General features: G+C 60.0%; 1 protein-coding gene across 5 annotated transcripts; it reads right to left on the bottom strand.

The window, feature by feature from the left end:
• Positions 1-1,712: 1,712 nt before the first annotated feature.
• On the bottom strand, positions 1,713-10,423 carry Znf692 (zinc finger protein 692). Of its 5 annotated transcripts, none has more exons than XM_023700967.1 (14): positions 10,362-10,423; positions 9,910-10,112; positions 9,794-9,825; positions 9,353-9,574; positions 9,107-9,271; positions 8,592-8,640; positions 8,397-8,504; positions 7,973-8,167; positions 7,823-7,900; positions 7,662-7,740; positions 7,143-7,257; positions 6,043-6,142; positions 5,665-5,943; positions 1,713-4,184 (listed from the first exon to the last, which is right to left on the bottom strand). In XM_023700967.1, the coding sequence occupies exons 2-14, from the start codon at positions 10,092-10,094 to the stop codon at positions 4,073-4,075; spliced, it is 1,719 nt and encodes a 572-aa protein (XP_023556735.1). In that variant the 5' UTR covers positions 10,095-10,112; positions 10,362-10,423; the 3' UTR covers positions 1,713-4,072. The 5 variants fall into 5 exon arrangements, with proteins under 5 accessions (XP_023556735.1, XP_023556736.1, XP_023556737.1 ...); XM_023700968.1 differs by having other exon boundaries at positions 10,276-10,400; XM_023700969.1 differs by having other exon boundaries at positions 1,713-4,146; positions 9,910-10,400.
• Between the last annotated feature and the right edge of the window lie 18 nt (positions 10,424-10,441).

Below are 10,441 nucleotides of genomic sequence, written 5' to 3'. Positions count from 1 at the left end.
GGCAGTGGCAGCGAGGGGCCGGACTGGGAGGGGGCGAGGCCGGTGTGGCTGGTGACCACAGGGGAGACCTGCCCCGCACCCCACCTATCGTTGGTGCGACAGCCTTATTCACATGGGGCCCTGCCCTGAGCAGAAATGCACCAACAGACATGCGGTGCGCGGGGCGGTAGGACAGGGTGACCGAGCGTGAGACGCCAGCCGAGTTGACGGCGCCGCCAGCCTCCCTGCTCAGAAGCTACCGCACCGCACCCTACACGGCTGGGCGGCACTTTAATGCCCGGTCCTGCGCAGAGCCCCGCAGGGCGGCCAGCCTCCCTCTTTGGATGCTTGGGCCACTCGGGGCTTTTTTGCTTCTGCCCAGGTCAAAGGAGTGGAGCATGACCTTGAACAGTGTGTTCTCCTCACCCACCTAGCCACGCGGCATGATTCCTGACAAAGGCCACCGGTGTGAAAGCCCAGTCTCCGAAGACTGTTAGGATGGTTACTGGCACAGGCTGTGGCACTCTTGTGAGAGGGATTCACACCAGCTCGTCGCAGGGCAGGCCGGATCTGGAGCCCAAGGAGCAGATGCGTCTCAAGCTGGGCCTGGTTTCACATCCCTTTGCTCAGAATTCCTTCACCTGCTCACCTCCTAGAACAGGGCTTCAGGCTTATTCTAGGGCAGGGACCGCTGTTGCCTCTGATTTTCACCAGTTCACAATAATGCCAAGTGAAGGGTGGGGCCGGGAGAGCGGGGTTGTTTTTGGGTCCTTTGAAGCGTTTTTGAGCAAAGGGGTGGGTTCCGGATGGGAAAAGAAAACTACAGAATGTACAGTAGTAAAGTAAGGTAGAGTGAACATCTCTGAGCTGCGCGCTGTCCGCTGCGAGGCCTGGCCTGCTTGACTGGTTCCAGGCCACCTAGGGACCCTGAGACAACTGCAGGCAAGCAAGCGTGCAGGGGGGCTCCTAGAGGACAGCCCCTTCCTGGACGCAGCTGCAGCTCCCCACTCCCCCACCCGGCTTCAGTCCCCTTTGGGGAACAGTTTCATCTGCTGACCCAGGGCTGAGGCCTCTGGGGAACCTGTGTGATGGCCACCTCTCTTTCTGTCCCATACTTGGCCCCATCCCGACTCTCAACTGGCTCGTGGGGGACCTGAGGTTTGCTGTAGGCTGGCACCACCTCCACCTCAGAGCATGGCTGGGGACACAAATATGTCTGTCCTGTTGTGCTCAGATGTGTGTACTGGTTGGGATGGCCTCACCCTATGAGTGGTGGACGGAGCAAGTGTGTGCGACACCACCCTGACTCCGCAGCAGAGGTCCTAGGTGTCACTGCAGATGTCATCTTCCCAGAAGAGTCGTGGCTCCTCTGGAGGGGGCTGTCAGGGTGTGGGCCTTGGGAAAGGGGAGGGGAGACCCTGTACCTGTCAAGGGGGCTCCGAGGTCTCCCATGTTCAGCTGCCATCTTCTAACCAAAGCCTTCCTTGGCCAAGAGTTGGGCCACCTTTCCTATGTAAGTTGCTCCAGGACTTGGAAAGGTCATTAGGACGGACTGACCAATAGAAGTAAAATGCAAGTCACACCTGCGATCTTAAATTTCCTTAAAAACAGGTAGATTTTTAATAGGCCTTTAAGGCCTGGGGAGATAGCTCGGTAGAATAAGCACTTGCCTGGCAAGCGCAAGGTCCTGAGTTCAATCCCTGGTACTGTAAAAAACAAACAAAAAAAGAGTAATAGGCCTTTATTTAACACAGTATACCCAACAAGCCGTCATTTAGACCCTGACCAGCGTCAGGTGTGGTGCACGAGGTGTGCAGTAGCTCCACAGGTAGTCTTTCCTGGTGGCTGCTAGCCCAGCCCTACTGGGTCCTCTCAACTTTGCTTGCTTGCAGCCCAACTGACACCCAACTCCAGCTTCAAGGCAGGAATGGTGAGATGTCGCCTGCTGCCTGCAAATCCTGATATCCCGGCCTTTCCTCTCACCCAGGAGGCATTGGCATGGTGCAGCAGGTACCCAAGGAAGAAACCCTACTGCGCCTGGAGCAACTCAGGAAAATCCCTCAGCGTGGGTGGGCTGTTAGCAATCTGAACCCTGACTTGTAGCCTTCCTGACTCACTTTCTAGTTAGAACTGGTGTGAAATACCTGTGACATCTGAGACACAACGCAATAAAGTGATCTGCGAAGTACACAAGTTTATCTTGAATCGGGAAAGGATTTCCCAAGAGCTGATCTCAGAATGCACTTCTAGTACTTACATGGATACTAACTTGTAAATGGCAAATGCTCGAAGGCCACTCAAGTACTCTATTCAACTCCACGTAATCACCCCTTTCCCTTTTCCTAGGCTCCCTGTATGTTCTCTTCTACATAAAGTGAAAGAAAACTGGTGGCCTTGGACCTATGCTCAGAGGGGTGATGCAAGGACCGGTCTAGAAGTGGATCTCTCCGGACACAGTAGTCTTTCAGGTTTGGACACAGAACGTGCACCCTGAGCTCCTGCTGAGCGCCATGCGGGCTGTGGCAGAGGCTAGCAGGGCCACTGTGGGGCCGGGAGCCGCTCTGGGCACTAGACCTGCACCCTGCACTCTAGAAGGAACAGAAGGGGCACTTTGGCTGCAGCCCTCTACGCGCACACACTGGTGTTCTGTGGCTGTCTCACCTCCCTGGCCATGGGCTGGGGAGTGGCTGGGCTCCAACAACATGGGCTGCCCAAAGGTGCGCTCCCTGGACGCCGCGGGAGGCAGGCTCACTGGGTGCTAGCGCTGCTGCCTTCCAAATCTGGTATCGGCCACTGGGTCTCTAGGGACTCTGTTCCTGGACAAACAGCCCTTTGGACGGTGGGCAGCTGGAATCAGCAGCCAAGCCAGGTAATTGGGTGAAAAGCTCCCTCCAGGATCCAGGATACCTACTCTGAAGGTACACACAAACCAAAGCTCCTAGGAAGGGTAGGCTGAGGCAGGACGCTCTCAAGTGGGTGGCTTGCTCTCCAGGGGTAATTTGCCCTCCAAATGAAAAGGGCTGGGGTGAATGCTGAACCACACAGCAGTTGCCTAGCTGGTATGATAACTCAGATCTGATTGCCAGCAGCAGCAGCAGCAGTGGGTGGCAAATGTGAAACAAAACGCATAGTCAGGGACCACAAGTTACAATTGCCTTGCCTTGTGGGCTGGCTGGAAAGTGGAAAATCCCACTTTCTCCCAGCCACGGATGAGGCAGCCTTCAAGGCCCCTCGCCTTGGCTTCAGCAGACAAGACCACACCTGCGGAGGCAGGATGACAAGGATTTTTAGAACAACGCAGAAACAGTAGTGAGCTTTGCTTGGGAGAAAAGTGTTCCTTTGTGAGGCCTTGCTGCATCCTTGTTCTTCACCAGCCCCAGCCTGCGCCCCTGCTGTTCCCCCCTCGCTTGCTCGCTGCCCCTCCATGTGTGCATACGTGCCCCAAAGTGGCCAGCCGGAGGTCTCTGTCCACCCTGAGGTGCTAGTCGCCCAGCCCCCCTTTGTGCATCCTATTGTCCATCTTACTTCACCCTTTGCCATGCCCCAGGCAGCTAGGATCATGGCCAGGTTCCCAGAGCATCTTTGCATGAGTTGTTTGGGGTTAAAATATCCCACAGCCACCCCCCAAGCGACAAGGGCAGCCAGGCTCACAGTGTTCCCTTGCCATCCCAGCCCTTGAGGCTGAGCTTGGCAGGCCACGAGCTCCAGGCCAGCCTGGGCCACAGCAAGCTTGTCTCTAACAAAGAAACAGAGAGGAGTGCAACAGCATCACAGGTGAGGCGAGGCTGGCAGAGCGACCATGACATTGTCCTCCCTGGGTTTCACATTTGAGAACGTCCCCTAAAAATGTTTTGCCAGAACCCATGCCCCATGCCTCGCTCAGTTTGATTCCCCGCTTCCCTCTCACTTCACCCCAAAGGTCCAGCACATCCCCTCTGGGAGCGTGAGGAGCTGTCCAGTGGCCGCTGCTGTGGGTCTGCTGCCCTCAAATCTTTGTTCTTGGTCCCATCTGCAGCCACAAGACTTGGGCTGTCCACGGGTGCTGCTCTGTGCTCTCCCTGCGGTAGTCTTCATGCATGCTAATGATGAACTTTCATCTACTGAGGTGACCGCCCTGACAGGTGCCACAGGGCCATGCTGGAGAGAGGAGGACAGGACTGTGGGCCTCTAGGAAGCAATGAGACAGCCAGCTTGGGGGTCTTGCCCTGGGGAATGAAGACCTGGTCCTCGAAGTGCTGGTCATTCCCTGGGGCTGAAGTGGCGAGCAAAGCCCTAGCACTCTGAGGCCCCAAGGGGCAGCCTGGTCCCCAGTCTCTCCTCTCAGAGATGCTGGGGCTGCCTGGGTCATGCTGCCACCCATGTGCTTGTGAACTAGACACACTCCTTTCCACCTCCCTGCCCTGCATCTGGAGGTGCTTTCTGATGCTGGGGCTGGTTGTGGGGTGTTTTGCCAGATGCTGCCAAAGCATGCTTTGGGGTGTCCCACCTGTGGCCCGGGGAATAGCCCCACCCACTGCCCTGGGGTCTTGCTGGCCTGGCTCATACTGGTCACTCAGGAAGGGGGGTCCCAGGTCAGGACCCCAGGTGCCATTTGGCAGTGTTGTGCCCTGGTGCCCATACCAAAAGGGGCTACCTCCACCCGCACCATTGTCTCTCCAGAACTGGTGCGGCCCACTGCCTGCCCTGGCTGTAGCATGTGGACATCCTGCAGTCTGGGATCCTAGGGACAGGATGGGGGTGGGGCCTGTGTGTGACAGCAGAGATGGTAGCCAGATCTTTCTGTGTCTCCAGGGCCCAGCTGCTGGGCTCTAGACCAGGCCCTGCCCCTTCTCTCGGCGCTTGTGCAGCCAACCTTGTAACTCAATTGGTTGACCAGAGTTTTGTCCCACCTCGTGACTTCTCCTTTTTCCCATTTTGGACCCATGGCACCTTGTAGATTTGCTCTATAAAATCCCTAGGAAAGCAGTTCTTGACAACCCACTCGGGACCCCTTCTGTCTCTCAGAAGCTTTCTTTCTCTCAATAAATATATTCTGCTTTTAGCCTCTGTTGCTCCTAAGATTTCTTGATTGTAGAGAGCATGAACTCACAGTGGACACCTAGCAGATTAGGAGTTTCCTTCCTGTGTCACCAAAAGCCTGTCTGCCATATGCAAGACTGTTCTTGCACATCCTGGGAGACCTGGGCCAGGTCCCCCAACTGTATGCTCTCTTGCAGACTGCTTCCTCCCTTCTGCACTGGAAGGCCAGTCTCTCCAGGTCTGCACTCTGGTTTTGAAGGCTAAGGGCCTTCCCCTGGCCTGCCCAGTGCCCCTGGGGTGGGACCTGGCGCCCTGCAGGAGTGAGGGCAGGGGTCACACTACCCGGGCAGGGCTGCCAAAGGGCAGAAATGGGGAGGAGAAAGGAGCCCCGAGAGCCCCAAGGAGGTGCGCACAGTTCGCCTGGTACAGCTGCGCATCCTGACATCTGTTTCCACAGAGGCTGGGATGGCTGTAGTTCAGGTGTCAAGCACCTGCCCTGTCCATGCTGCCTAAATAAAATGCAGTTTATTCTTCCCTTTAGCGAGACAGGCGGGTCTGCTCTTCCTGAGCTGCCCTGTGGCCAGCAGTGCCTACAGCTAGGCATGTGGTGTTTCTTTCCACCCCTTGTCCTTGTCCTTGTTCTGCTCTGAGGCTGGAAACATTCACGGTGAAGCTGGAGCCTGTGGGGCAGGGAGGGGCCTAGACCCCTCATGGGATCCCAGGGCTTCAGAGGTGCAGAGAGCAGCACAAGACTCCGTGGGGCCCAGGGACACCTGCAGGGCCGGGTGGCTTTTACTGCGGTGAGCTGCTACACTGTCTGGCTTTTCAAAACGCTTGCCACAGAACTCGCAGGGGAAGCGCAGAGCTGCTGCGGTCTCTGAGTGCCTGCGCCGGTGCCAGTTCAGGGAGGCCTTCTGGCGGCAGGTGAAGCCACATATCTCACACCTGGAGTGAGGATGTGATGGGCACCAGGTGGGGAGGGGGCCAGTCCACCCAGCCTCCGCACTCCTCCGGTCCGCCTCCTCCCCCGGCCGATGCACTCACTGCAGGGGCTTCTCCCCGGTGTGGATACGCCTGTGGATGACCAGGTTACTGCTGGTGCGGAAGGAGCGGGCGCAGAACTCGCAGATGTAGTCCCTGGTGTCTGTGGGCACAGGGGACACTCAGCATCCTCCCCATGCCATGAGCACAGAGCAGTGCGGCTCAGACAGACCTCAGTACTGTCTCTGCTCTCCCCTCCTCCCTGCACTGGGTCCTTGTGGGCTGGCAGAAAGCACCAGGCTGCACTGGGACAGGTCAGAGGGCTTGGATTCCACAACCCGGGGCGCCTCCTGGCCCAGGTATCACCTCCCCATTCAGTGCCTATGGCCAGGCCCTTCAGCTGGCCCGGGGTCTGTCCCTGAACAGGACAGTGGTTGTGCTTTCCCTCCTGCAGCACCAAGCCCTAGCCTGCGCAGGGACAGCTGCCTGGCCTCTCTCCCACCATCGCAGACCTCTGCTGCTACCTGAGGACGCAGCCATCGTGCCACACACTGGTCAGACCAGCAGCCTCCTCCCTTGGGCCTTGTCACCCCAAGTGACCACAAGTCTGGCTCTAAGTGCATCACTCCTGCTGTGCCAGGCTTCACATCCTGTTGCCAGCCCTCCTTGGCCACCCTCCCAGGTACACCCAAGCACTGTGCCACCCTGGAAACCACAACTTCCAGCCTCCGGCCATGGCCGCCTCCAGTCTACCGCGGTAACCCACAGCTCCAGGCTGCAGTGCCACCACGACTGTCCCGGCCCCAGCCTGGCCTCTGTGCCATCTTCACGGCCTGCTGCTGAGCTCTGGACCAGCCCACCCTCCCTCGCCCATGCCCTCCCCAGCCTCCACAGAGACCCCAGCACAGCCCTGTCCTGCCTGCCGGGACCCTGACTCTCCACACCAAGACCCCCAGGCACCTCCTCTCACCTAGCAGGAGCCACACGCAGATTCCTGGCACCTGAGGAGGGAAGAGCACTTTCCTGCAAGCCTACCCACACCCACAGACACCATCTGGGACAGTGGCGCACGGGGTCCTTTCCACTGGCCTATTCTCTTCCCCCCTTCTGGCCCCCTCTGTCCTGGGGCAATGTCACCAGGGTAGGGTGCAGCCCTCGCTCACCACTGTGCAGCTTCACGTGCTCCTTCAGGTGCTTCTTGAAGTTGAAGGACTTTCCACAGGCTGGCTCTGGGCAGCAGAAGGACTTCTGGTGGATGTGCTGGTATTTCTTGTGGTGCTTCATGGAGGAGGAGGGCTGTCTCTGCCACCATTCCGGCCCTGGCCTGAAGCAGCCCTCCCCGTCATGGCTGGGGACCACCCTGTCAGGACTGAGAACGACCCTGGCCCAGTCCCAACCCCGTCCACTAGTGTGCCACACGCAGCACACGCTGGCCCTGAGCTCTGGCCTCGCCTTGAATAACCTCTGTTCTCACAGCCCTCCCAGGGCAACTTCCTCCAAGGAGGCCTGTAGACTACTACTGGTGTGGCTCCACTCACCCATCTGTGCTCAATGCGCTGGGAACCTAACTGGGCCAAGCAGGTGCTGTGGCACCGGGCAACACCCCAACCCATGGGCCCCTTTCCTTGGTTTCTTTCCCAGCTCTCTCCCGGCCGTGGCCCACATGCCAAGCTGCCCCTCACGTTCAAATACTGCCGATTGGAGAAGATCCTGCCGCAGCCCGGGAAGTCGCAGGGCAGCAGCTCTCTCTTGGCAGCTTTCCTGGGCAGGAAATGGGGAGCTATAGGCTCCTGCCAGTGTCCCCACCTCTCCTAGGCCCTCCAAGTCTGGCCCCAAGTCCTACCGGATTCTCTTGGGCACAATCTGTGCAGCGTCCTCATCTGGGGCCAAGGTTGGAGTGGAAAAGGCCTGCCTCCTGGGGCTGTGGGGGCAGAGGGCATGGAGGGAAGGTCCGGCTCAGGACCCCATCCCCCACCTGAGCGCCTGCTGGTACCTGGCCACAGGCTTGGCCTGCAGGGTCCCCCTGGGCTGCAGCTGGACCTCAGCTTCTGAGATGGGAGGTGCTCCCAGGTGCAATGGGGACACCACTGGGGATGGCTCTGCAGCAGTGGAAGCCGCTGGTGCCTTCGCCTCTTCAGGTGTGTGGGTGGCAGGTGCTGTGGGTGGCCCAGACACATCTGGTTCACTGCTGAAAGGAGACCCAAGAAGAGGGGATGTTCTCTCTATCTGGGAACCCAGTCAGCCCAGGCCCAACCCTAGCCCTAACTCGTAAGAATCCCTAACTGAAAAAACTCCACCTGCAGCCTGGCTCCCAACTGCAGGACTTCCAGCTTCCTCTGGCCTGACCCCTCAGCCTGCCCCCCTCAGGTTGGCATCTGGAGCCCTCAGCTCTGCTTAGCACTCTAGCCCCAACTTGCCCATCTGGGGACGAGCTGTAGCTCCATGGGCTGGCATCACTTAGCATCTCCTCCTCCTCTTCCTCCTCTCTTGGGGGTGGGAAGGTCTCCGGCTGGGGTCCCACACCCCTGTAGGCCAGAGAGAGAAGACCTGAGATTCTACTCCCTCCCCAAGACCTCACGGGGCTGGCCTAGAACTCCTGACCCCAGCCTCACCCAGGCAGCCCGATTTCTGGAGTGGCCCCATCACGTTCTGGCTGCAGACCTGCGGGGACAGTGGGGTCAGAAGGGATAGGGGGATAGGGAGGCCTGTGATGGTGGTGAAAAGGGCCAAGGCTGCTGTGGAAAGGGGGTCACTCAGGATATGCAGGGAGGTGGTCCTGCCAGCAAAGCACGAGCAACGCAATGGGAGATGGGAGCTGTGTCCCTCAGGGCTGCGGGCACCACTCCCTCCCACTGGGACACAGGTTTCCCAGGTGCCCCTTCGCAAGTACCTGAATACACTCACTATGTCTGATTGTAGGTTTCTGCTAGTGAACAATGTCTTATTTTTCCTTCACTCTTTTTTCTTTTTCTTTTCCTTTTTTTTGTATTTTAGGGAAGGGTCTACAGGGTGTTCAGGGTCTTGCTACTAGATCGGACTCATAGTGATTCTCCTGTTTACAGCCTCCCAAGCGCTGGGATTACAGGCGCGCACCACCATGCCCAGCCTCAATTGCCATCTCAGCCACCCCGGGGGGTGGGGCCAGCACGGGAGGCCGGGGGAACCTTCATTCTTCTTTTACACACGTCTTGGTATGTTTTCCAGCCTGGCCTTGAACCCCTCACACATTCCCCCACTAAGCCGGGCTGCCTTTCTTCTTCCACCACCAGCGTGCGGGAGGACACATTTCCCGCTAGCACAGAGGGATAAGAAACAGAGCTGGGGCCTACTGAAGACTAGAACTCTCTCTCCCTCTCTTCCGCACAACTCCTACCTGTGGGCTCCTGCTCACTGCTCCAGGCCTGCTGGGGCGCCCCCACAGGCACAGGGCTCAGGGGGGGCTCCCAGGAGAAGCTGTGGCCCGCCGAGCACTCCCACAGCAGCGCCCCGCGCCCCGCAGGCCCCCGGAGCTCGGGAGCCAGGCCGCACTCCCGGCTGTGCGCGTGGCACAGGAGCACCAGGCATTGCAGGCTCTTGGAGGACAGAGGCTCAGGACCTGGAGGAGAGAGGCCAGGTGGGGTCCCCTCTCCCACCCCCAGGCCAGGAGACAGTCCTGTGCCGAATCGCGGGGCAGCCACCTTCCATGGTCCCGAGGCTGCCTGGGACCCCTGGCTGCAGCCGCTTCGTGGCCCACTGAGGCCTTGGGGTCCAACCCTGACCCCAACCCCAACCCCAACCCCAACCCCAACCCCACTCCGCCTCAGCTACCACAGACCTGCGCAGAAGGTGCAGCCCGAGGACAAGTACCTGCGGGGGAGACGGCAGGTGAGGCCCCTGGGGACCCAGCTCCCCGCCCCGGGAGCCCCCTCTCCCACCCCCTGCCGCTCGGACCGGTCCAGCAGGAACGTGGCGAGCTGCGAGTGCAGCGCGAAGCCCAGGCGTTCCTTGAGGTGGCACCAGCGCTCCATGCGGCCGCCCAGACGGATGCGGCACTTGCTGCGCCGCGCGTCCAGCCGCCGGCGCCGCTCCCGCCGTCCGCGCGCCGCCTCCTCCTCCTCCGCGGGGGCTGAGGCCATGGGGCATGGGCTGGGGGCCTGCGGGGCGGGACATGCTGACCTGGGGATCCCGGCCTCGCCGAGGGACGGTCCGGGAGGGCCAGGCCGAGACCCCGAGCGACCCGGCCTGCGCCTCCCTCTGCAGCGCGCCCCCACCCCGCCGGCCCGACGCTCGCGCCCTCATAGCGCGGGGGTCACAGACCCGGTCTTCGCGCCGGGGTTTGCCCTGCGCCTAGCCTCGCCTCGCCTAGCGAGCCGGCCCGAGAGCAGCGCGGAGACGGGGCCCACCTCGTGAGCCCGCCGCCGTTGCTGTTTTAAGAGGAAACTGTCCCCCTCCGCTCGGGCGGCGCCGGGGGCGGGGCCGGGTG

The sequence above is a fragment of the Octodon degus genome, unplaced genomic scaffold (genome assembly GCF_000260255.1).
Source record: "Octodon degus isolate 3935 unplaced genomic scaffold, OctDeg1.0 scaffold00129, whole genome shotgun sequence".
NCBI lineage: Eukaryota > Metazoa > Chordata > Mammalia > Rodentia > Octodontidae > Octodon > Octodon degus.
Note: the sequence above shows the minus strand (reverse complement) of the source record. Positions and strands in the feature narration are given on the sequence as shown.